Raw genomic sequence first — 27,038 nt, forward strand, 5'->3', positions numbered from 1 at the left:
TATATTGAATTAAGAGAGCCATTATCTGCCTAGTGAAAAAGTTGTTGTAACTGTGACTCATGTAAAGAACAAATAGTTCCTAAAGCAGAGCTGTTTACAAGAGCAAGTTCAGTGCATAACAGCTTTGGAATCCTCATTTGGAGTACTGCAGGGCTGAAGTCCCAAGATTCTTCTTTTATTCCTCCCCCAGCCAATATAAAAGAACAACACATTATTTTTGTGGATTTAAATAAGACTAAAACTCTTTTAGCTTTCACTCTGTCAAAAAATCCAAACCACAAGCCAGCTCTTTAGAAGAGCATTTCTTTTCAGTGGTTTGCTGTAATCCAGATTTAAGGCATCATGTGTTGGACACAGTCACAAGTCATTCATAAATACCCTTCTGTTTAGCTGTTAAGAATTACATATTTGGATACAATCTTAAAATAATAATCTGAGGTAAAGATTTTCCAAATTACCATGGGTAATTGAAAAATACAACAGAAGCAATTTTATTTTTCTCTATTCCCTGTTTTTTGTGGCAGGGTGAGGGAAGTGTACAAAGTAAGACAGGCAAATTTGCCCCCTGCTCAAGCCTTGATTTGGATTATTTCACTTAAGGAAATCTTCATCTGCTGCAGCCTCAGTCCAGCTTGATGAGTCCAGTTACAAAAAAACTCATTTGTTAGGCAAGAATGCAAGACACAGACACTTGTAATATTGTATTGTTTCATCAAAACTGCTATCACAGTTCTTGGTTCTTTAAGACAGAGACTCAGAGTGAGCAGCTATTCAAAGTTAGCTAGCAGACCAGCAAGTATCTTTGGCCAGCTTGTCAGAGGGCCTGGTGAGCCAGATGCACAACATCCTGATGGCCGTTTCAAAATCTGAACAGCAGTGATTTAAATCCTTAACTCAAATGCTGGTAAACATATTCCTTCATATTGGCATTAAGGCAGTCAACTGTCCTTTTATTTTTAATACTAAATGATATATTGCCATGCAGTCAAGAAGATAAAAAAGCAAAAAACAACAAACAAAACCACAAACTGAAAAAAGCCAACCAACCAACCAACCAAAACCCCCCAAAACCAAACCAAAAAACACCCAAAAAACCCCATTGTGATTCTGCAGACCCTCTTAAGACCTATATTTCAAGCTGGATAACAAATCCCTTGCAATGAGTTGTTTTTAACCCCTTAACCATCAAACAATATTAGAAATAAGAAGAAAAGTCTAAAACAGCAGCTTGCTAATGGATTTATTATTTTTTTAATCTATCTCTGTTAAAGGAGTATATAATTTCTTCTGAACACATGAAGATGTTCTAACTGAGATTTCCCAGCATCAATTTAGATCTCCTGCAAAGCTGGAATATACAAGCTGAATTATTGAAACTTCTGAGTGCAATGCAATTTAAGTACTTAGCTCCCACAGTCCGGCAGAAAGAAGCAAGAAAGCATCTTCAACATCAACAAGCTCAGGCTGAGCAGCCAAAGTTCTAATGATGGTTTTTACTAAATCAGTTTGAGATTTTTATATTTTAATATGGCACAGCATTTGTTGAACAGGACCTATGCAAGAAGTTACAGAAAGGCACTTCGCCATCAGACAGCTACAGAATCTATGAGGAATGATTCTCGCCAGGCTTTGAACTTCTAATGTCAACTAGACCACAAGACAGTTACAGAGGACAGAATTAACAGCCACACTGATGCTCATTTGGTATGAAGAGTTGCTTCTTTTTAATGCCATTAAGTAACAGGTACTACAGTTTTATATAACAGTGTAACATCAATAAGTTTCTACATTTCCAGTTTGAGACAAATACTTAAATTCATGATTTTTTTTTTAATTTTTAAAAACATTTTTGCATTACAGAAAGTGCAAGAGAAGTTTGTATACAAGACTAATTGCATGACTGGCTGTATTGGGTACTAAGGTGGTATTCAAGTTGACTTTCTTAGTTCTCCAGTTTAGCAATGGCTTAGGCATTTGATTTAACAATAACATTTCAAGTTTATACTTAACATTAACAGAAAAACTTCTGACACATCAGTCATCACCACTGGCCAAGAATGTAGCTGTCACAGGCAGTTGTAACTGGTTCCAAAGCCTGTTAGTAAAGAGGCTCTTGAGAAAAGGCAAGCTTTCCAAGAGATGATTTTTTTACCTCACATTAATGGCACAGAGGTGGTGCATCTGTTCACCAGGAGCCTAGGCATGGAGTGAAGCCTTTTTGGTGTTTTTGTTTTCTAGCATGCTGGAAACATACCCCAGTACACCAAATGACAAATCAAAATGAGCACATCAGGGATTCACAGAGATATAAGCAAGAACCCCACCTGCTTGTTTCATTTGTTTGCCAAGCCACCTTAACAGGAAAGTAATCCTAGTAGTTTTCCCTCCCTGAAAACTGCCACATTAGCACCAAGACAACAGTTAGTGTCCACAGCTACCTAAATGTTCTGCAAGAAGTTTTTCAGCTTACAGTGTAGGCCTCTAGTACTCAGGGCTTCAGCAGTGCTGTTACAGACTCCGCAGTCCCTTAATGACACATTTATGGTGGAATGATGCTTTTACTTTTAGTTAAATAGACCAATATTAGATTATTTTCCTCTACACATAGTTACATTTTTGTGGCTAAGACACCAAGTATTCTGTGCAGTCACCAATTAGACCTCCGTAGCATCCCCTTAACTTTACAACTGGCTGCTGCTGTCATCATGGGCAGCTGACCTACTTGTTTAAGTTGTGGAGTTTCAGCTACTAATTCTACACCCTTATGCAAAGGCAACACCTCTCCCCTAGGAACATTAAGCTCCCCTCTTTTGGGACAGTAAGTGCTATGTAAAGGGAAGTGGTACAAGACACATTACTCAGTGCTGCCAACCTCTCTGTAAAGGAGTGCAAAGAACCAAAGTAAAGGTAACATCCACCAATTTGAATTTGGGTTTTCAGCGTGAGTCAATATCCCCATTTGCTTTGCCCTGAATTATTGCCTTCACAGCATGTTCTTTGCGGGTCCATGCTTCAATCCACCTGGATATAGTTTAGACTGCAGACATCATGAAACATCAGCAAGAATAGCAGACAGCAAAGTGAAACACATAGAAAAATCACATTGAGAAGAGGTCCAGTTATTCCATTTGTTCTTTTCTGGTTACACCTAGGATGATGGAAAGGAATTAGTGTTAGGATGGTTATGAATTGTGCTTTATTGCTTAAACAGAGCCACTGAGAACAAAATTCAAGCAATAAATATCAACACTTGTTCTTCTATCAGAAGCAAAACAGTATTTCAGGGGAAGACTGAAGGGTATGGGAGAAGATTTGCTGGATCAGTAGATCATGCTCTTCAGTCAATGGTATGAAACTTCAAATTACATTAGTTTCTAGCAACAAAAATTCTTGCAACAGCTTTTGATAAAAAAATCAGAATAAGAGTCTAGTAGCCTTACTCTAGTTTTATTCCAATTTACCCAGAGTCCAAAACAGCCATTGTTGAGGTGATTAAACTTCAGAAATCTGTATGCTGAATAAATAGCACTCTATGCTAACATTCCCCACAGGTATCTGAAAGTGTTAAAGTCAGCTCCTCTGAGATCTGCAGCATGTATATAGTCATTAATTTTCCTCCAGGAAAGGAAATCTACATCTACCGTGGGCTTGGGATTTAAATCTGTGAAAGAATGAAGTCTTTATTTCTAACAAAGTGAAGCTGGCTAGGCTTAGACAGACTACAGCTATGTACAAATCTGATAGAGGTACTCTAGCAGAAGTTCCTCCAAGCACTGTTTGCCGTATTTCAGGGAGCATTAGTGTGAAGCTACTGCAGTTTTTGGATATCTCTTTGCCAAACATTTCCTCAATAAATTTCAGAGGATGAAGTAGGTTGGCTTGTTAATGGAAGACTTACCTGATCTATGCAAATGGGTTACCAAATTGATCATCAAAAGGACCAGAAGGTGGATTCTGAGATTCCTTCTAAGGAAAGAGAGATAAGCTGTTAGTGGATTTCCAGTTTTCACCAGATTTACACTGCATGGCTCTAGGAGCTATTTCCTGTTCAAACACCTGAAAAAGAATACTTCATAGCTCCTGCTAAACACACATTTACTGTACTGCTTCAAAAAAGGAAGGGGGCTCTAAGCCATGTTAGCTTTTATGCTAGTCCAAGGCAAGGACTTTTCTTCAGAAAACTGTTTGCTACTGACACTCCTTTGGAGCGAGTGGAGTCATGATGAGTATATTTTAGTCAAATGCTAGAATTCTTAAGTCAGCACTCTGGTATTGATCCAGAATTTTCACTGACGGCTTTAAGTGCTCTGTCTCAATTAGAGTGATCTGGTGAAGCCACTTTCTCCCGTACAGAGCCCTGAACATGGAACCTCTCATTTGTTCAGCTAGAGAGCTTCACAATCCACATGGCTCAGTCTGCTCTAAAGAGTCTAATGTATAACCAAAGTGGAGTATTTCTGCAGCTACATTGTGGTACTCTTTTGTAGAGTGTCCCAATACTACAGGACTTTGCACCATGGGCAACTGGTTGTGGTGCCAAGCCAAGTGGAATAATGCTTTGTTAACCTTTGTTAACCTTCTTACAACAGATACCCTCTGTTAAATCACATGTTAGCCTCAAAGATGCAAGTTTTTTGTTGTGTGGCCTCTAAAGCCAGAACTAAACTAGTGCTCAAACATTGGCAACATAGTTATTAAGGAAAAAAAAAGGGTTTTGATGGCTTTTTTTGTGGTGGTGATGTCATTTGGGCATTTTGGTGTTAGGGTGTTTGTTTGTAGTTTGTTTTGTTTTTTATTTGTTTGTTTTGTTGGGTTTTTTTACTACTTACAGATGAGGCACTGAAAGGGTCTGTTTTATCTTGACTCTCAAATAGGCCTTCAGCTGGCAACGCACTTTGTCGAGGAACAGGCTTTGGTGGTTCTAAAAAAGAGAGACATACTGTTATAATTACTTGACAGATTTAGCAACCACTCAGGTCTGCTTGTATAGCAACACCACAGCTCATCTAATTAGAAACACAAAAAAAAATTAACTGGAATTTTCTTGGAGTGACTTTGAGTCACAATATTAACTCCTGCCTGTCCCTCACTAAGCTTAAAACAGGTGGAAATTCTATCAACAGACTTAGGTTTATCTCGTTCTTGTCAAATGATTCAGGCACTAGGTGTCAGTGTTCAGCCATACTGCTGCTAAGTCTTCGCTTTTTCTAGTTGAGCCAGCCCTTCAACCTTCTATTTCAGTAACCATTAACTCCAAAATGTAACCAGTCATTTTGGCAGACAGCTTGCTAGCTGCTATTTCATCATGATCTGTACCATCTTTAGAAATGCCTACTTTACTACTATAGTAACTGCTGAGAACTCCAGGAGCACCTGAAAGGCTTTGCTGTTCTCCTCTCCTTGCTGGTACTGCAGGTGGCTTTGTCAGCTGGAAGTCTTTGAACATTTCCTTGACATCCTTCATTTCTTTATCCCCAAGTGGATCCAGAGCAATGAACGCATCGCTCTCTTTCTTGGACAGCTCCTTCTGCAGCGTAGTTCTGGGTGGTGGCTGGGGTGGGCTAGCTGCTGTTGACATGGAGGGCAGTGCTGAGGCTGTCTGAGCTGGGAGCGTTGGAGATGCGAACATGCTGCTCTGGAAGGGATTCACAGCACTGGCTGGCTGTGCCCAGGAACTGGGTGTAACTTGTGCTGGCTGTGACCAGAGACCAGAAGACTGAGCGGGTGTGGCACCAAAAGATGAAGACTGGTTCCAGCCTGGCACTGCCTGAGTACCAAAGGCAAGTGGTTGAGTAAATCCTGGAGACTGAGCAGGCATCATTGACCCATGAAAGACTGATGAGGCCTGAGTGAAGGAAACTGTCTGTGGGGTCCACGGTGATGAAGTTACTGGCAAGCCACCTGGGGGGAGATTGTTGTTACACAGCACTTCAATCATCTGAAGATCACAAGCAGGAGTGCATTAATTCCATAAACAGTATTAGCAAAAGATTTTCATGTAGTGTTTGCAAAAATCTCTTGATTTGCACTTCCAAATCAAATCATTTGGGAGAAAGGTGGTGGGAGAAAGGGTTTAAATTTTTACTTTGCTGCATTTCAGTGCTGCAAGGACATAATTGAGGTTGTTTGTAAGGGAAGAAGGAACATACTTAATTCTAGCACAAAAGTGACAGATGGATTTGCTCCTGTTTAAATTATTATTAAGACACTATGCAGCAATGTTACTCTGACCTCAAGTTGTGCTTGGCTCACTTGAGCCTTGTGTACCTGAAGCAGGTAACTGCTTTAATCCTGATTCAGTTGAGGATGCAGAGTTTAGCACTCACAGAACTTAATAGTTTCGGGCAAACAGCACATGGGTTAAAGGGTATAGCACTACAAAAGAAGTAAAGGAAGACTAGAATCCATGTTTTGGTGTTAGAAGATATCTTGGAGTAGAGCAAAACATTTACTTTTGTAAACTAACCTAGAGCAGCCAATGGAGATGCTGTGGTAGAACCTTTTTTGAAGAGGTCCAGTGGATTAGTTGGAGAAGCTGCTGGCTGTGGCCCTGAGCTCAGGCTCTCTGTAGATGGCACAAAGAAGTCTGAGCTGAACAAGTCATCCGATGCAGCCTAGAAAGAATAGGACAGTGAGATGCCATGGCAGAACACATGCTAGCACAATCAGGGCTCCCTAGTCCAGAGTCCAAAGGAGACTTTTTTCATCTAAAGCAGAGGAGGGAGTTTTGATGTAGCATTTGGAGTATAGGAGTTTCAAACATCACCCTTTTGTTCATGCCTATGGAGATACATGGCATTAAATAGGTAAAATCTGTAGTAGTCACAAACCGACAGCAGAAGAGCAGGACTGATGGCTAAATTATTTGCTACAAGTGAGCTTCCCTCTGCACCCTACCCCTTTAAACTCTACAGCTTAGTCTGCAGAAACCCCTGTGGTTGTGGCAAGGCCAGGAGTTTTGCATAATTTGAGTACAAGACAAATGAAGCTGATCCAGGGCTACACTCTGCCTAATCAGGCAAGTTAATTTCCTTCAGTAGGCAAATACTGAGAAACCACATGGGCTTTGGTAAGCTAGTACTAGTATCTTACTGTCACGAGACCCTAGGTTGATGGGCATACTGCTATCATAAAAGGTTATACTGCTATCATAACAGATTCTGGCATGATATCAAGTGTTAATATGCATAGCAGCATACTTACCAGACCTTTACAGGAGTATGGCAGCATTAAAGAAGAGAGTATAGAATTTAGTGACCATAGCTACTATGAAGCATTCATTCATAGATATTAGAAGGTACTTTGGCTGCAGAGAGGTTAGTGTGAGCAGGATAGGCAGAAGCAGACATGTTGTGAAGCTAGGTAGCCAGTTATACAGTAATAAGAAAGAAAAGCTTCCTTCACCCAGCTTCTCCAAATAAAATCACGCATATCACCATAAATTACTTGAACACTCTTCACCTTGACGGATCTCCTTCCTCTTCCTGGCTTGGTACTCTGTGGTGGTGGGCTAATTGTTATAGGCTCATGTGGCGTGAGTTGGATATTGTTTTCAGAATCCAGTTTTACTCCATTCTGCAGAGATGTTCCTTTGGAAGCACCTTCCAGAAACAGGTTTGTTGGGGTTTCAGGAAAGCCATTTCTTTCTCTCTCTGGTATCACATTGGGAATTCTTGCTGCAGGTGACTTATTCTCAAGTGGCCACTGGCATGTTAGTGCTTCTCGTTTGCCAGTTCTATTAGAAATCTGGTCAAACTGTTTATCAAAGTAGTCAATATCACCATTTGGATCACCATTACCCCCTGATGTCAAGGTAGTTGGACTTTTCTTCTGATCAGATTTTAGAGAATCAAATGAAGGTGGTGCAGATTGGGCTGGCTGTGTGAAAGGATCATCACTGAAAGGGTCTGGATTAGGTGTAGGAAAGAAGCTGAGATTGGTAGAGAAAGAACTCTCAGGCAAGAAGGGTGTCTGTGCCTTTGGTTGTGGAAGAGAGGCTGTGATGCCATTCAAGAAGAGATCCTCTTTAACAAAGGTTTGTTTGGTCTCAATTTCAGAATTAAAATCCACTAACAGAATCTCTTTAGCTTCCTATTTTTTCAGAGAGAAAAATGAAGTTAGTTATACATAGATTTTGCTGCACAGTGAAAAAGATCAAAGAAAATAGCTGCAAAAGAAGAGATCCTAGTATCCAAAACATTATACAGGTAAATAGTCAAAATCACACAGGAAAGCACTGGTGTTTATAGTCAAATTACAGCTATTTAGTCCCTGAAATCCAATACTGAAACATCTGTTTTCAGATCCCCTAGTTAAATATCAGATACTTATTCTTCAACCTAATGACTGTAGAGTGAGTAGGAACTAATTACACCTAGGCTTTCACCTGAGTCACAGACCCCTGCTTGAGTTCCAGTCCTTAGTTCTGACAAGTTGTGAAATCACACTGTCTTGGTATGACTTCAAATTGCAGTCTCAGCTTCAGAATAACACTGTAGAGCTAGTGGAAGGTAACATGATAATTCTCCACCAAACATGCAGAAGAAGGGTGAGAATTGGTCACTGGCTGGGTTGACAGCACCAACTGCATCCTGCTGATGGTGGCTTGCAGTGCCAGGTTTAACATGATGGATTTTTGGGGTCACTGAGCTATGATAAGGCTCATACACTTTTTTGTGCAATTAGGCCAAGTTTTGAGCTAGAGCTACTGGAACGATGTTAGTAGAATTAAGTACTAGAATGACATCTAGTGGCTAAGTGGATACTTTTATGGCCCTACCCCACTAGCACAGTGATGACTGCTAGGCGGATGTCTCAATAAAACCAGTACTAGGACTAAATTTGCTTTCAAAGAAAAAGCCAAGGCAAGTAAGGTGGACTCTACTTACTGTGGGACTGCTCATATCAGGGGGTGTTGACATATCCCCAAACAAGTCCATCTGGTCAACTCCCTTGAAACCAGAAATATTGAAAGAATTGGTATCTGTTAGAGCTCTCACAAGAAAAAGAATCAATCATCATGCAGATATACTGTAAAATCTGCAGTAAACACTATAAACACTGCATTTCCTACCCAATATGGGGACAGTCAGTTTTGGACTCTTTAATGCCATCAACAAAAAGTTTTGAAATTTAACCTACCGGTTTCATTTTTTCAGCTTGATCAGCAGGCAGTTCTTCACCATCATTCTGTAATAGATGGATAACAGTGTCAGAAATTATTGGAATTTCAAAATTTGCCTTAAGCAAGGAACTCATGGGCTTTAAAAAGCAAGTGACAGGGAAGGGAAGCATGAGAGAGATTACTACTAAATATTAGATCCACAGACCCTTTTCACTTCCATTTCAATGTAATTGGGCATCTGACATTGCCTTCATAATGCTGGCAGCATAGAGAAAGTAAAAGTTAGATGTGGTCCAGCAGCATACCTAATCAACAGAGGCTGATTCCACTTCACAGTGGAAGTGACCTACCTCAGTCTTACTTACTGCACTCTAAAGAAAAAAGAAGACTTTTAATACCTAAACATCATGTAGAATATCAAAAGTCTCTCACTTTGGAGGAGCTCACCAGACCTAGGCAGTCAGACACCTGGCGCAACTGCCAACCAATAGCTTCCAGTGTTTCTGGATTTAGGCAGAGCTTAGCATCAAGTCTTACAAGAGCCCAAAAGTCAGCCAAAATTGAAACAAGCTTTATGCAGACTCCTGCAGTTTCTAGATTTTTGCTCACCTTTTTCTTTTCTTCTTCTTCCTTCTTCTTCATATTATAAATTAGTTGGAAGAGGTCCTTAAGATCAGAAACCAGAGGCTCGGCCTGGAAAAGAATGTAGATTTTAGGCCATGTATTACTTTTACCTGGACTTCTACTGCTGCAATCAGTGCAACAAGCCAAGCTTCCCTAAATGGTGCAGGACTTAGGTTTAGCTAACAGGAAAATCAGGAGTTTAAAGACCTCTTTAGTCTTCATACAAGATTCTGCTTATGCATAATCCAAGAGGAGCAGAACACAAACAGTGTAGAACTGTTGTTAACTCTACAAAAGTGGCTGTACATGAATTTGTGCTAACCTGCTATGTTTTTGCTAAAAAGCTAATGGCAATACTTCTTAAGTTCATGGCAAGTCCTAGAACTGCAAAATTTATCCAAGCCTTCTGGTAATCTCCAGAGAGGAAGAATATTTTGCATTTGTCTATTTGCTACCAACTCTAGCACTGAATGTGGAGAAAACTTCTATATATAATACTATTTTACTTTAAACAGTGTACAAATAGCAAAGGAGCAAGGCAAGCATAAAGTAAGATTATCATCACCTCAAATGTGTAAAGCTTTAGAGACCAGCTTTAAATGGGATCTGTGACATGATGACAGTTTAATGTGGATTATAAAGGCAAGGCATGCCCTGTGCATCCATTAACAAGAATGTTGTTGTTGAGATGGTGGTGAGTTTAGCTGCACTGCTTTGGAACACTTGTCAGTGCCTGGAGTAGGACACCTTCCCATCTTCAGCCACTGCCATTGGCACAAGCAGAGAATCCTTTGTACAGATCTCACTGCTTTCACCTGAGCACCATCCTCCCCTAATCAAGGGGTCTAAGGCATGCAGCTGTGGGAAGAGCCATTGCAAGAATCATCACCTTTAACAAGGAGTAACAGCTGCAGCAGGCTAGAGCTGCAGAAGCCCTTACTTACAAACAAATTACTTACTTCCTTACTTACAAATTTATGACAAAAACACACAGCAGCAAGTCAAGAGCTGTGTAAGGCCTGGCTGGGTTTAGAGGCTGGCAAGCAGCACCCCATGGTGAACCGAAGGAATAGACTCCAGAGTGCATACAAAAGGCTTTTGTGCTTAACCTACAATGCCACCAAAATCAATACAATTATTGGTCAGAATGCTGACAAATTAATAAAAAATACCTAAAAGAAGGCCTTATAGCTGTTACTGAAGTACTAACATGTTCCAACAAGGAGCTCCTCAGTGGAGGACTTGCAGTGGGTCCAAAGCTGCCAACAGGTTCTCCAGGAGGGCAGGTAGGAATGGGTAAAAAAAATCTAGCTTTGAAGTCTGGGCTCATCAAGTCATTATAGTGATTATTATAAAATCATTATAAAGACAAGCTGATAAATAAAAACCACCTAACTTTAGGTTGTTTATGAAGCTGCATAATTCTTTGTGGTATTTTTTAAAGTAGCTTTTTCCAGAATCCAGTATTGAGATTCCCCTCAGAGAGACTAACCTTGTAGACAGGATTTCTGCATGTGAGGAACTTATCACAGAAGGATCAGAATCCCTCCCAACAAGTTCAGGTTAGGAGGTCCTAGGAGGACCAGATCTGTCATTTACAGGCCCCAGAATCATTGTTGCAATTGAGTAAGTGATTTCCTTGCTGCACAAGGCAAAGCATCATGTGAATAGACTAACTAGTTCTATATTTCTGTTAATTCAGAATGAAGCTCTGGCTATTTTCTTTAAGAATTAGTACTTTCACAGTGGGAAGCCTGTGCTAATGGCTCTGTTCATCTCACTAATGACTTTCATAGACAAGTTAAGTATTGTTAATCATAGTAACCAAGACTACTTGAGGGATTTTATTCTGGACTACAAAGAAACTGTACAAGACAGAAGCCAGTGGTGACACAGTCAATTCCTATTGTCTTTCTTTCAATAAAATCTGTCCATGCATGCTGGTATTCCCCAGAGGAATTTTGTAAGATTATCACAAAACACCAGACCTTTATCACATGTTAAATATTTACACAACAGCATTATCCATAGCACATGAAAGAAAGTGTCTGATTCATACCTGCTGGGCTGTTTTTATGGCAAAAAATTGGTGCTGGCCTTCTCCTCCACATATATAGCCAAAGGCACGATTGTCTGTTACATCCCGAGCAATAAAGGAGATTTTGTTTACTGGATGCTCATGTTCTATGACCTGGAATTGGGAGAAAAGCAAAAAATATTGGTTTAAATTTCTGTAAATATAATAGCTGCTATTCTCTGTAGTTAGGATGATTGTAAAAGATCTTCAGTCCAAACCTCAGATTCATCAGCCTTTGATTAATCACAATAGGATGCAGCTGTCTTTCTGACAAGACTCTTCAGCATCACAAACATTTCACAAGCAAATTTTTATATGTGGAAGTGAGGTATACCATCCAAATAAGGATCTAGTTCATATTGGTCTAACTTCCAGTTGCCTCACTAGCTTTAAGAATCGCATTAAGAAGAAAAGTTTTATCTTACCCCAGTTTTTTCATCTATTATCTTGATACCAGAGAGGGAGATGTTTACGCAGATCTTCTGTTTGTGTTGGCCCTGGGAACGGGCTGCTGCTGCCATTCCCTAAACAGAATGAATGCCAAAGTATCCATGAGACTTCTGTTGGACTGAGCTTTAACTTGTTCTTTGTAATATATGACTGCTTAGGTGTAAAGTGATACCACAGATCTAGATGGTTTCCTCTGTAAATGTTTTAGAGCTTTAAAAGAGGTTTTAGTTCACAAAATTGCTGCAGTAGCAGCATCTTTACCTGCTTTTCAGTCTAGTTGAAGGTATGTGAGTGTTCTGCACTGTAGAAGCAATGGTCTTTGTTGCTGCAGGGATTAATTTATTTTTTAATTTTTCTGTATCTCTCAGTGTCACCATTGACACAGGATGCCAACTTGTGCTTTGAGGTCAGTGTTAAATTTCACAGCAATCTCCCCTTCCCCTCCAAAACCCAAGCTCATAATTTTTGATGAAATTCATACTGCCATCATTCATACTGGATGCCTACAGACCCAAAGGAATGTTCCCAGACTTTCAGAGAAATGTCCTTTGAGCCAGAGGTTACAGTACAGGAAGCAACATCCATCTAGATGGTGCTGTTAGTAACTACATTACCATTAAGCTGTATCTGAAATTTTGCCAAAGTGACTGATCTGCTTTTTGAAGGCTAACCAGAGATTGGTCCTTACGTGACAGATCAAGCCCTTACCTTCAGCTTCATCATTGAATCCTGACTCATTTTGTCTCCTCTTGCCTCAGGAACATCATCTATGCCAATCAGTTTAGCCTTGTATTTTACACCATCACCTTTGAATCTAGCCAAGAGAGATTCATCTGTTTTTTCGGGCCCTGGAGAAAGAGAAAAGTTTTGGTGGGTCTGTTTGTTTTTTGAGGTTATTTTTACGTTTGGGTGGATTGGGTTTTTTGGTTTGGTTGTTTTTGGTTTTGTTTGTTTTTTTTAATGATAGAAACAGCTATGTTGAGATTCATGATCTTTAAAAAAAATATACACCATATAAGTATACACCAAGTACATGTTAGAACTGTCTCCTGAGTACAGCTGACTAACAATCTGTGTGCAGTGCTAGACAGGTACTCCTTTAAGGTCACCGTACTCTTGCAGAATGTAGCCTCAGTTCAAAGAGTGGAGCCCAGTGCTTAATGTCTCAGGGCTTCAGAACAATTGTTCACCACATAAAAGACTAAAATGTGGATAAGCAACAGTCAAGTAGATATAGGTGCTAAGAATTAAAGACACCATGCAGAAATGGTACTTCCCATGGCCATATAGGACGTTCAGTAAGGCCTTTAGGTGTTATCCCCATGTTCTGAGGTAGGCAGATCTCTTCTTGCTGTGCAAAAAGAACCTCCCAGTTCACATGCTAGAACCTGATATCAGTGCCATCATACAATGAGTCCTGCTACTTTGGTCCTAAGCATTTGGGATTTTAGCTAATTTGTTATTTCTGCTGGTCCTGCTACTAGGAACTACTTTCTTCTCTGCATGTTCAACATTGCTCAAGTATGTACCTAGGTATGTATTTTTATATGAGGTAATTATATTTACATGATCTAATCTAGCAAAAAAATCTATTATCTGATATACAATAATTCTCATGGAATGAGTTTTCTAGCTTCTCTGGACTAGAATTTGTATTCAGCACAAATCTCCTTTCTGGAGGCTCGGGAGGAGTCAGGTTAAAGTTCAGACTAACAGTTACCACAATGCTCCAGGGTCTGGTCACATCCTCAGAAGAATCTCTCTTCTCTGGGCTCTTGCTTACTTGTCAGGCTCAGCAAATGACTCACTTAACAGTGGAACAGAGAGCTTTAGAACTTAAGGCTGGAAAAAAGCTTTTAAAACTAAAAGCCTACCTTCTGGTTAAGTTTATTATATTGGCATATTTACTCATTCTTCTGGTCAGGTGTAAACTCAGAGTTATTTCGGCAGTAGTGGGAGGGTGATATTAGTATTGGCAAATTTCTTACCTTTCTTTTTTTCCTTCTTTGAAGATTGTGCCTTTGGTGGAGCCTGTTGTTCAGGCTGGCTGTTGGTAGCAGTAGTTTCAGCTTCAGTAGACATGATTATGGCCAGTTATGTTCACTGTAGGCTTAAAAACCCAAATAACAGTTAGAAGACAGAATTAATATTTTACTTTGAAGAAGAAATACTTTTATTAGAGCTTTTAGTCCACCTGAAGTTCTGCTGCACACTGATGCCTGACAAAGCCTGAAACCATAAGGAGTGATCATATGGCAAGTCTGACTCAGACCACACAGAGCATGAAGTCACTGCCAGGAGGTGATGAACCCTCACCTCAGTAACACCCAAGCAGTAGGGCACACTGATCTACACCAACGGGCTGCACCAGCATGTTTTAATCTGTCAATCTTAAGATTTTTTTTACCTTTTAAGGCTATTTATAGAACCTCAGGCATTTTGGTCTATTCTTGTTCAGCACTGCCAGCTGCATCTCTAAAGTAGTGTAGGAGAGAATGCAAGAAACATTTGCTAGGATCTGTTCCAAACTATTATGAGGATGGCACCAAAACACCCAAAAGATGCAGTAGATATTGTTCATGTTTTTATAACCAGCAAAATCAGAGGTTATACCACCCAACAGGTAAAACCAAATAATTTCCTCAGGCTGTAGACAGACTGCTCCAATAAAAACACAACAGAACCTCATGCCAAACCCCCCACATGCTTGTCTTAACAGTAATCATGTAAACTTTAGATTTTCAAAAACCCTGCAAATCGACAAGAAACTATGGAGTTTTAGGACTTACCTCTATGCCATATGACCCTTTTGCCTCTGAGACAAAAATTAAAAAAAAAAAAAATTACAGTCACCATGTTTTGTTCCAATACAGCTGAAGCGTTCACTCTTACCAAACAGAGGTATTCAGAGCAGCTTTATGGAGTTATGAAGATCTAAACCAAGCTAGAAAGAATTGGATATCCACATCTGCTACCATTCTATCAATATTCTCTCTGGGATATTGCAATGGCTGCAGTTAGTCCCTCGAATTTTAGGATAACAAATGAAGTCAAGAAATTATTTACATGATAACTAATAATATTTAAATAATTGTGCTCCTTTTTAATTCACCCTACATCCAGGCAAGCTGCTGACCAAGACATCCCTTTTATCTAGCATTTGAGACACAATTTGTATGTAGATACAAGTACTGAAGCATTGCATAGCCCCTTGCATTAGAAGTTTGTTAGTCTCAATAGTGAATTCCTCATTTTCCTTAGTAATAGCTGAAGCTTTAACACATTACTTGAAATGTACTTTCAGAGTTTTGCTCTCACTCCTGCCTTCCCTTCCTCCTCTAATTTACTGCTAACTAGACTGACTCAACCAGCTTGCCAGTAACTGAGTAATGGCTGTAAATTCTTAACTGACTCTTAACCCAGGAAGAACCCAAATTCCTAGGTCCTAAACAGAGAATACCACTCTGAAAGCCCCCATTTCCATTTAACCAGGAGGAAGGCCTTTAGGGAACTAGCTAATCTAAGCAAAATTAGACCTAGCTTCTTACCGGATGGTTTGTGAATTGCATTTGGCATTGGTCAAGTAAATCAACAGAGATAAGGGTGCTCAAATGGGAAAGAACTGTCAGCTATACCTGTTCTCCTCTGTAAGCAACTTATCTGGCCATGGTTAGGGAACATTTGATGCAAGGGAGCAAAGGTGTTGCTGTGAAAGTTTCAAGTGGTTCCGAGTAGAAATTCATGTTAGAGGAGGAGTTTTTTTAGCAAGCCATGGTTATTTAAGAAATGTTATCACTGAAAGAGTGGCTTGTGTGTCCATTCTGACAAAGGGTCCAAGGGACAGCTATTAAGCCCACAGGGATTTTGCAGAATACTTGCAACAATGCTGAAACAGATTGTGCCTATTGAAATCCACATTTTAATCAGATAAAATAAAGTCAACTGAATTCTTCTTTCAGAGTAACTAAGCTACTTAGTTACTCTGAAAGAAGAGTTACTATCAGCTACTTGCCTGATAGTATAGTTTTGGGTAGAGATATCTTTTAGACATAAGCATAAGGAATCCCTCCCTAGATTTATCAGATCCTTCAGAAATAAAGGAAGGAAGAGAGTTAAGGTAGGATCATTAATTAAACACCCACTGCTGTATGGAAGATTACTGTTGAGAGAATAGAAGGAAAAGGCCCAGAAGAGAGAAATAAGATGTACTCTCAAAAAGCCAAGTTATAACTTTAGGACATGCTGCTTAGCTCCATTCTGGAAAGAAGAAATAAGAACCTCAAGGCAGTGAATCCTGCCTGTCAGTGATCCTTCTTCCTCTAATTTGCAGAGCTACACCCAGCTGTGTTGGAATCCAACTTGCATCACACGTTGAAGTAAAATTAAGAGGCAATAAAAAAGAAATAACTTAAGAAGGAGCAAATATGCACAAGCAAGACCTCACTTTGACAACTGTAAACTGGTCTATGTCTACACATGCAGCTGCCATCTTTGCATTTGAGGCATCTCTGATTATCACTGCCATCTGCCTCCATGATTTCCTTTGTGTGGAAATCAGACCACAAATTTTTATAGAACCAGATAGCAAAGAACCCCACAGTGAAGGAAGACGGGAAGGGATACACACAAGTGTGGCTGAACCTTTGCAAATACCCTGTCTTACTATGGGAAAGCTCATTTTTAGTGTTGGCAATGCAATTTTAGACTAGTGAGGGCCTTCTGGCTACTTTACAGGACCTACTCTCATATCTGAGATCTGCCAAAACTCATGTTTCCTGGTGAGATTTTGCAGTACATGATGGTCATTTATCATACCTTAGGAGAACTTGGTGTCTTTGAAAATCACCTCAGAAACCACAGAATTAGTGAAACTAAAAACATATGATAGACAAAGGCAAGCTTAATATGTGTTCATATTTTAAATAACTATTTCTTGATATCTGAGTTAATATATCAACTCAGCCACGTGTCCAGCACTAAATTGCCTCTGTCTTCACCTTAAAATTTCCCTGGGGTGGTGGGAAACATGTAGCTTGAGCTAGCAGTAATCTATTCTGCTCGCTATAAAAGAGCCTCAACCACAAGTAAATACTTTTTTCTTCAAAAAGTTTCTGGGCTTTACATTCAAGATAAAGCTAGCCAAGGTCTTTATCACACTTAAGTTTGTGTTATCTTAGTGGAAAGTGCTGGTGTGCTGTTACTGCATGCAAGTAACTAAAATAAAGTAAAAATCTTCCATTTGTTTCTTGGGGGCTTCCTTTCACAGTACTCAACCCCTTAGAATTTCCTTGCTCCAGCTGCAGGTGGAAGGCAACAAGGCTAAAATTGTTTTCTGACACTTTAATTTTGAGGCCATCTCAAAAGAGTCAGCCAACAAATGTGGCAAGGTTAGAGATGCATGTGCTTGTATGCAAGGGTGAAAGGACAGCTGAGCCTTCAGATATGCTGGCATAGTAAAGAACAAGGTCATTACCCCAGCAACTATGTCAGCACTTAGTTTAAAGCAGTTTGGATCTCGTCCATGTGGACAAGTCCATTGGTATCACCACATATTAATTACTCACTAATCAGTTGTATGGCCCATCTTCATTGCTGTGCTAAATGTGCTGTTTCAAAAATCCAGAGTACAGGTTTACAGATGCTGCCGCCTTGGGAGAAGTGCACCAAGCTCTGCCTGTATTACCACATACATATCATACACATTTTTCTCACCCGCTTTTCAATTTACTCCAGACAGGGCTTGCAAAGAGACCACTAGCAGTATCTTCCTCCTCTCCTTCAGAGACTATCCTGTGGAGAGCAGATAGACGCTGATGACTCCTCAGACAAACACCATGTCAGGCCCTCAACGCACAGTGCTTGATGTATGACCTGTGACCTACTCTCCATTCAAGACTTGTACTTCATTTTTACACAGTTACCTCAGGAAAGTCAGTCTCATAACTTCTGGTATACTGCACTGTTGGTGCCTTCCCTAAACTCTCTGCAGAGAGGGCTGTCAGTAATGACAAGTCATCCCTGAAGTACCTGTTTTTTAGCAAGACTTGGGAGAACATGCCGAACAATTTTTGTTGAGAAACATTTCGTTTCCCTTAGAGATGCTTTTACAGATATCTTTTATTTGAGAAAGGGGTGGAGACACAATAGATACCCTTAGTGACTATGTTTTGTCCTGTGCAAAAGTGAATTGAGAATCTTCATTATGGCTGTAGTTTGTCATAGAATTAAGGACTAAAGAGAATCCTCACCAACAGACAGATTTTCCCCCCTCAGCAGACAAATATAAATGTCTCAAAGTGGATGAGACATTATCTAAGAGGTTAGGGACACCCAAAAAGTCAGAGGTAGATAAGCTAAACATCTGCTCAGCAGCCCAATACTTTGTCTTCTTCACAGCCTGTGCTCCTTCTTTGTCCCTACAAGTACATGATTCAGCTTAAAGAGTTATTGCATGTAAATATTAACCTTGAATTAGAATCTGTAAGGCCAAGAAAGGACAAGAGAAGCTTTTACTGCTGAGTGAAATACAGTTAGGATGAACTAGTATCAGGAAGCACAGCAACAGCTCAACTGCTGAACATGCTTCTGGGGCAGGTTGTTCCTACCCCACCATTCTTGAAGGGTTACTCAGGTTCTTCTGGTTAGAAGGCTGTGCAAGTGAATTCAAGATTTTAGTTTTCAGGCTAAGAAAATAGACTAAAGGCTGAACAGCAATCACACAGTGACTGGGAAGAGTCAAAGTTGTAAAGCCAGATAGTCTGTTATCAGTAAATTGTCTTGACTGGCAGCCTTCTGCTCACATCAAGAGTACAGCAGCAGATTTGGGTGAGCCCCTGTAGGGCTGACTGACATTTTACATCAAACAATGTACATCTAACAATGACTGACATTTACATCTAGCAATCCCCATCTGATTATCACATTTTCTGCTTAGTTCCTGTCCTGTTTCAATGGCAGTAGCCTTGAGAAGCCCTAGGCATGCATTAATAAATCAAAAACATAAAAGTACTAATCAGACTTTTGCTTTTTAAACAGGATCACTCATGCTAAGGAGTCAAATAAAATATAATCTTAAATGTTTTCTTTTATTGCTAGAACACCCATTGCTCTAGTATCTGGCAGTGTCTAAAGAGTTAAAGTTGAATAAACCTTCTGTAACATGACACAAGAGATTACAATGATTTAGATGGAACATTCCAGATGCTTGTTCTGATTCAAGCATTAACATTAGCCTGTTTTCTCTATTAAAACAATCAAACTATTCTGTTATGAACTGGCATATCCAGCAACAAATATCCATGAGAAGTAACTGTCTTACCTACAGGTAGGTTATATCTGATGTGTTCACATTTACACATGACTAATACCTGCATGAAGACAAGTAGTAGAAGAAAGTTCATAGACAGCTTGGGAACTATTCACCTGCAGTTTTAGCCATGTCTGGAATGCAAGAGCAGTATTACTTGTCAGAAAGATGACTGAATACATACTTTTATACTGCAGAGTATAACCAAAGGTCCCATGGTTTGTCTTGTAAGAGACAGATAAAAAAGATATTAAACTACACTGCCTGGCAACTGCAGCTAATTGTCATTCCCACAATTCAGTAAGGCTTACATTAGCAATGCACCCATCATTCAGTTCAAAAATCCTGTTGAACTGTCCTGCTTAGGCTGTAGATTGGTAGAAATGTGATTTATGTTCAAGAGATCATTTGCTTGATATTGTGACTTTAGTTAAACCAGGTGCTTACCTGTTCAACCAAGTATTTCTAGAATAACAGGATTTTACTTTAGGGAACTTCCAACGTGCAACTTGCTTTTCAAGCCCTCTTTGATGTTTTGTCTTCTTACCCAAGAGGTGGATTGGTATTTTGTTGAGATATTAAAGGCAGACTTAAGCCAAGGGCTTCCTCTGTCAACACCAATTCCAGTTTGGAATAAACTGCAACAGCACTTAACATATTGCAGGATGTGGAATATAGTCCAGCTGCATTCATCATATACAAGCAATAATGAGAAACAGGGAAGGGTGACCTTCATCTGCTTAGTAGGATAGAAGTGCAGCACTAAACACATTAGGGAATACCTCCCTCGTGCTGCTCCCTTCCCTAGTACCAGCTACAAAGCAGATAAAGATCTCAGTGCACTAATTAGCCATGTCAGCTACAGATGTTGGCATGTACCATTGCTGGTGCAGGATCACGCCTGTGAAACCACACAGAGAGCTCACCGTTCAGCCAGCTTGCCAGCTGCTATTTCATCACTTGAACAGAACAGTCTGTTCTCATCACATCAGTCTCCTCTGAACCTCTTGGTTTTTAGCAAGAACATAGAAATTCAAGTTCCTGAAAGTGTTTCATACACACTTGAATCATGGCCAAGAGAATATCACTAAGTTAGCAGCTGAGACTGAACAGGTCATACTGTTCAAGTGGTGCAATTCAATTGGGTACTTTTTTATCATTCTACTATGCTTTCAAGCACATGATCTCTGAACAGATAATAAGTCACTTGTCAACCCAGCTACAGCAGTGGCTCTATTTTGGATTTTTCTTCCACTTGTCATGGACATAAATATATCTTTTGCAGGAAGATTAAAGCAGTGGGCTCAAGAGAAGTAATGACCAATTTAAATAAGCTGTACCTGACGAACAATATTGAACATTACAATTCACATTGAACAATACCAATTCATGAGTGAAAAGCATTAAATAAGCTCATGCTCTCTGGTTCCCTGAAGACTTAATCACAAGATGAACTAACTAGCACTGTCATAGTGTTTGATAGAACTATTTTTCAGCCAGGAACTTCAGTATCCAAAGGTAGTGCCCAAACATCTAGCTAGTCCACCTTAAATTATTATTTGTTCCAGGAATAATGCTGCAACAAAGCTTGATAACAGCCTTTCCCACTCTGTTCCTTAGCTATGGTGACCTAATCATTACTTTATTGAATTAAGAAATTATTTTAGTACCAGCAATACCAACATCTGAACTCCAAACTCTTCCCTTAGAAAGAAATTGTAAGGGCATACTGGGATACCTTTCTTGATAGAGAGCTATCACTTTGGAAACAGAGACTAATTAGATTACATATTTAAATTATCCACAAGAATTTTCTTCCTTCCAGCCTTCAAGAAAGATGGCATATTTTACAACCTGCCAAGGGAGCACTCCTCTATACCTCTCTCTAGTTTCCAGTTGTGAAGCCTCACAAATTAGTGGCACCTGAGCCAGAGCTCAGGTGCCTGCTGTAGTCACTGCTAAGGAAAGCATCACCTGCCCCAGGGATGAGGAATCTCAATCAATGTGGCCGCAGTGCCTACAGTTCAACCTTTTACCAATATTCCTTCTTGAGACTCACTGGCTATATCAAACAACATAGAAGCAAAGCAGCTGTTATTCAAGGCAGCTAGTGTTTACCCAGATGCCATTGAGCTTGAACTGAACAACAAATCAAACACTTCATTTCCAACTGTATTCCTAAAGCCCTCCTGCCTAGAAGGCCTGTTTCTGATCTTCTTGCTTGCTAGTATAGTGAAGGACTCTTGCCAATAACCATGCTTTTCACCCCTCCTTCTCAGAGCAGGAACTTCACACATATTGAAGCTGTTATCATAGGTTATGTCAGCTGCATACAGTTAACTGTCTGCTGCTGGCGCTGCTATCCTTCTTTGCAGTTTGGGTATATGCAAGCTGTACTGAGAGAAATTGCATATGTTTTGCACAGTTTATTCTTAAGTGTGTTCTCTGCTGGTTCACAAGTTTATCTGTATGATAAATAGGAATTTCCTGTACTATTCCTGCATTCAGACAGCCTAAACCCATGCAATCCTGGCCCCGTTATTGGGTGCTGCAGTTTGCTTACCCAGCCCGGTTATCCCATGAGCAGCCAAAAGCCTATCATTAAACATTCATCCCAGCAGTAACTGAAGAGCACTCCACCTACCCCCCAGACACTGTGCCTCTCAATACACAGATTGTTGTAGCAGTTACTGCCACAGGAGTCACTCCATACTGCCTCTTGTAAGAGATGCAAATTATGTTCATTATGTATTCTGAGAAGACTGATGAAAATTCTGCTTGCAGAGCCTACTTGTTGTAGGTTCTTCTACAGCAGTTCAAGTCTTGTTAAGTATTATGAAGCATATTGCTTAATATTAAGGTTACACTTGCCTTCAAGATTAGTTATTACCAAGGCCCCCAGCTCTCCCTTGTATCTGCAGCAAGAAAGGCAATGAATAACTACACAAGACTCAAATCTAAAAAGGTGGTACAGAAGGATCTGTACCAGAGGTAAGAAAGGATTAATCAGGAATTTTAGAGTTCCACTACAGTTCTTACAGTAGGTATCCCACTGAACAGCTGATAGAGTTTCATAGATGACTGTTCTACAGTAAGTTTCCCTACCAGTAATTATAATTACACATATTAGAGGAAGTTTACACTACAATCCATAAATCCAGACTATAAAGCAATCTTGACCAGGATCTCTCTAATTTTCCATCTCTGTGATAGTCTTGGCAGCACATTACAGGGATGCCCCCATCCCTCAGAAGCATACAAGGAGAAGTGTCAGATCTAGAGTTTACCTTCCATCACCCAGGGCAGCCATTGTTTGCAGACAGATCTGTGATTTGAGCTACTAGAAAACTAGTCCTTACACATACAGTGACCTTTGTGCCTTGCCTCAAAGCACAAATGACCGCATTCTGACAGGGCACAGAAGAGATCTGAAAGGTAGAAAAACAGGTTGTAATATTAAAACGGCATCCTTAGTGCTCCCAACTTCTTTTGCCCCCTCCTAAAAGGAAGGTTTCATCCATAGGCATTTTAGCCATGGGGCTAAAATGATTAGGTGTGTGGCACATCAGCATTAGGATTTGAATAGACTTTGCTGGAGGCACAACTTCCTAGCTGACATTGCCATCAAGCCTCTTGACTGTCAAGGTGAAGGTCCATTATCCTGTCTCTTAGACCTACTTTTTCTGCTGAAGAGATAAGCCTCATTTTATTGCTTAAGATGAACATGCAACACGAACTGACAGAACAGCAGGAAATTCAGCTCCAAGGCCAATAATTTGTCCTTAACTGGCCCTGAGCTTTTAGATTTAAGGGGACATGCACCAGCTATGAAGCGATGTTAAAAACTTTTAAAATTAATTTTAAAATCACATAGATAATTAAGGGCAAATATCTACAGGGCATTTCAGCTGAGACACTTCATCCTCAAGCACTCCAGAGCATATGCAAGGCATAGTCTTTCAGATGAGGAGAGACTAGAATGGTCTATGTCTCCATCAACCAGGGCTGAGAAGACCTGGATGGGAGAAGATGCTTTGTTCAGCACTCAACTGCCCAGCTTGTATAAACAAGATAATCCTGTTGAAACTGGTACCTCTTGTTTATTGACTAGGCCTGACACTATTCTTCATCCAGCTTCTTTATAACCCTGAGACCCTTGAACCCAAGCACAGCCTCAGAATCAGATTTCTAATGCCAGTTTTTTTTCTCAGTTACAATCTCAGACAGCTTATTTGATTTGATCTCTTTAACACAACCTCAAGTTGTACTTTTGTGGAGTCCATGCTGAGGTAGCAAGTAGTGGCTTATCCCTGTTTGTGTTTCACAGCAGAAGCTCATTAAGTCCTCCTGGCAGTTCCCGATACCAGTGGTATCATCTTGATTCTACTAACAATCCATTTGTCTCTATGCAAGATCTGAAGTTCTGCTCCAAAATCCTTGCAGGTTACAAAGTTACCTTCATGCTGCTTCAACGTTTCTTTTGAGAGAATCTAGCTAGCAAGCAGAATTTGCATCAGCCCTGTTTCCAGATCAAGCTAGCTTTCTCTAGATGTGGAATTTATTGCTTTGTACAGGCAAATTCATGCTTCTGTAGTGGTCACATATTGCTATCCTTGCTGAATAAATTTCATGAGCATTCCCAGGGTTAACGCAGCTGGTCACACAAATTTCCTAAAAGTCTGAGGTTTACTAGGAAAGGAGAGCATCAATAAGACAGAAAAATCAGCAGGTTTAGCAATAATACCCAATAGATATGGAATATTGGTGCACTTTTACATCATATCTCCAACTATGGCTTTTCTACTTTGATTTCTGAGCAGCCGCATTGGATTCACCCTTCCTTGACATTAAGTGCATTTATTTGCTTTCACACAGCTACAAAAATCTACCCTTTCCATACATTATAATCACCTACTTAGAGTTTTTCTTCTCATATCTGCTTGAGAAATAGAGGCCTTGAGCAAGAAGAAGTACATCTATAGCAGCTACTGGTCTGCAGGTGGTTTAACAAGTAATGCTCTTCTCAATGAGAAAATAGATTGTGCAGAGATACTTAGCAGCATTGTAGAAGGCATATAGCAGATTAGACATCACCTTTACCTTCACAAAAATTCACTCAATTTTACACTGAGCTTTCCTGTGCACCAAATCATGGTGTTTGCTAATTAAGCCTCTGTTCTGATGACTCACCTGACATTGATTCAGCACTCTCATCCTCCTTACCTTTGCTACCATTTGGTTGTCCTTCTTCCAAAACAAACCTACTATTAATAAAAACTTCTGCTTAAGATGTGACCACATCCTCACACCATCCAGGGAATTTTGAAAAGCTGATTGTGGCTCAAGAAGCATTGTGCTGGATACAACTGCAGTGATTCTTTGAACCGACGTGGTGGGTGACCCCCTTAGAGAGTGCTCAGCTGGAAAGATTTTCTGTGGATTACAATTCATGTCTCCAGCCTCACGTACCTCCCGGAAGGTCCTGATGGAAGCTGACACAAAGACCTGCTAGCATTATAATTGCCTAGGAGGTCACTATCAGACACAATGCCATCCTTTCTGTTTAACGTTGCCTATCAAGTCTTCACAACAAATTACAGCACACACCTTCATAATTAAATTTTTTCTCAAATGGAATCTGCATCTTTAATTTTGTCTATTTACAGAGACGTTGCCCTCCTAGAGCATTCTATGCCTAGAGTATTCTTCCTATGGCCATTCTTTAGCCTACAGCTTACCTTCATGCTCTCAGATATGGTTACTTTTGGGCAGCCTTGTTTATGAAAGTTACAAAAGACTTGTGAAGAAACAAATGCTCCCTTGTAAGCCAAATTTAGCTTAATTAGGAGAAGCCTTAAAAATTTCCAACTCTCAAAATAAAAAAAATCATCAGCGTTACCAGTGAATTTGTAGAAAGCATTTGAGTAACCAGTCTCAACATTTTTGAGGGGTAAAACCTCTTTATAAAGAAGTCCACCTGAGGAGATCTATCTATGTTGGCAACACCTGCATTTGTCTTACGGCTCACCGCACTGGCACTGTCAAGTGTCACCATATAATGGACACTAGACTTTATGTATCATCACCTGAGAAGCCAGTTTCTCTGACACTGTAGAAGACTAATTCCAGAAAATTGTCAACATCTAGAGCTATCCCAGTCTACCCCAGAATGAAGTAGCATACAGAAATTCACTGGCAGACAGGAGTGCTCCATCAAAACCAGCAAGGACACTCTATCCAAACACAGAACAAAACCCTACTCCTGCTTCACAGCATCCTAACCTGCACTCTCATTATCTCTGCTATTGGAGAGCTTCTTTCATACTAGTTATTTAGTATAACTGGCTATAAAACCCAGGACATTTAGAGTTTATATAGTTAATCCATTTAATGATTTCAACCCCATCCTCCCCACACACAGAACCGAAAACGAGCGTTTATATTGCTTTACTCTCCCGCTTCCCCGGCCGCCCGCCCCGCCGGAGCCGGGAGCAGGATGCGGGCGGCTTCTCCCGCAGCTCGGCCGGGACAGGCAGCCCGCAGCCCGGCTCGGGCAGCGCCCAGAGCCCCGCGGGACGGGACGGGGCCACCGCGGCGCCGCCGCCCCCGGCGCAGCGCGGCCCCCGCGGCTCCGGAGAGCGGCTGCGGAGCCGAGCCCGGCCGGGCAGGCACTCAGCGCCCCTCCATGCCAGAGCCCACCCCGCACGGTGCCCCGCGCCCCGCCGCAGGCACACGGTGTCGCGTCGTCGCGAAAAATAAAATTTAAAAAAAAAAAAAAAAAAAAAAAAAAAAATCTTCTTCCCCCGGTGACAGCTCCTTCGCTCCCTCCCCGGCCGTGCGAGAGCCGAGCCCGGCGCGCAAAGCTCCTTACGGGCTAGATCCGTACCGCTCCGTGCATGATCCGATGAGCGCAGCCGGTAGCCTGGCTGGGACCGGGGCCCCGGTTAAATATTCGGTTGCACTCTCGCCTTCAGATTAGTTAGCCACTCACAGCGAGCGATATGGTTTTAATCAGATGCTGGCAGCTGACGACTACCCAGGAATGCGCTGTGATGTTTTTGCTGCTTGGTCTTGGCTACTCCCCCTCAACGTGTCGGTGCTCACAAGTTTAACCCCTTGCGAGCCGCCGCTGCGGGGCCGGGGGGAGCTGGGGGCCGGACAGGCTCCCACGGGGGGACGGAGCCCCACGGGGACACGGGGGACGTGGGGACAGGCAGGTGGGACCCTGCGGGGACAGGGATCGAGCGGCACCCACAGATTGTAGCACCCTCCCCGCCCTCCATCTTCCCCTAATCTGTGACCTGCAGAACCAAAATATTGGGTCAGTGTAATTCAGTTTCTGGGTCACATCGAGACCTGACCTTTGTAATTCCCACTCATCTTTATTCAAACATCTATCATGGTTATTTTCCCCCAGAGTAGTGCAGCTGTTTTCCAACTTGTATGAAAGAACCTCT

The 27,038-nt window shown here is 40.9% G+C and overlaps 1 protein-coding gene across 3 annotated transcripts; it reads right to left on the minus strand.

The window, feature by feature from the left end:
- Nucleotides 1–1,216: 1,216 nt before the first annotated feature.
- DAB2 (DAB adaptor protein 2) lies at nucleotides 1,217–26,605 on the minus strand. 3 transcript variants are annotated; one of them, XM_066568847.1, is made up of 14 exons: nucleotides 26,468–26,605; nucleotides 14,264–14,385; nucleotides 12,984–13,123; nucleotides 12,251–12,349; nucleotides 11,808–11,939; nucleotides 9,734–9,817; nucleotides 9,142–9,189; nucleotides 8,889–8,951; nucleotides 7,462–8,091; nucleotides 6,467–6,614; nucleotides 5,374–5,901; nucleotides 4,830–4,921; nucleotides 3,899–3,966; nucleotides 1,217–3,148 (listed from the first exon to the last, which is right to left on the minus strand). In XM_066568847.1, the coding sequence occupies exons 2-13, from the start codon at nucleotides 14,355–14,357 to the stop codon at nucleotides 3,904–3,906; spliced, it is 2,121 nt and encodes a 706-aa protein (XP_066424944.1). In that variant the 5' UTR covers nucleotides 14,358–14,385; nucleotides 26,468–26,605; the 3' UTR covers nucleotides 1,217–3,148; nucleotides 3,899–3,903. The 3 variants fall into 3 exon arrangements, with proteins under 3 accessions (XP_066424944.1, XP_066424945.1, XP_066424943.1); XM_066568848.1 differs by having other exon boundaries at nucleotides 14,264–14,378; nucleotides 26,453–26,605; XM_066568846.1 differs by having other exon boundaries at nucleotides 26,453–26,605.
- Nucleotides 26,606–27,038: the final 433 nt, after the last annotated feature.

The sequence above is a fragment of the Molothrus aeneus genome, chromosome Z (genome assembly GCF_037042795.1).
Source record: "Molothrus aeneus isolate 106 chromosome Z, BPBGC_Maene_1.0, whole genome shotgun sequence".
Lineage (NCBI taxonomy): Eukaryota > Metazoa > Chordata > Aves > Passeriformes > Icteridae > Molothrus > Molothrus aeneus.

Excerpts from the sequence above, each read along its gene's own strand:
- DAB2 (XM_066568847.1), bottom strand. The coding sequence starts at position 14,357 with ATGTCTACTGAAGCTGAAACTACTGCTACCAACAGCCAGCCTGAACAA. Across the intron at positions 13,124-14,263 it reads AAAGAAGGAAAAAAAGAAAG|GGCCCGAAAAAACAGATGAA; the intron begins GTAAGAAATTTG and ends CTCTTTCTCCAG. Across the intron at positions 3,967-4,829 it reads ACCCTTTCAGTGCCTCATCT|AAGGAATCTCAGAATCCACC; the intron begins GTAAGTAGTAAA and ends CTCTTTCCTTAG.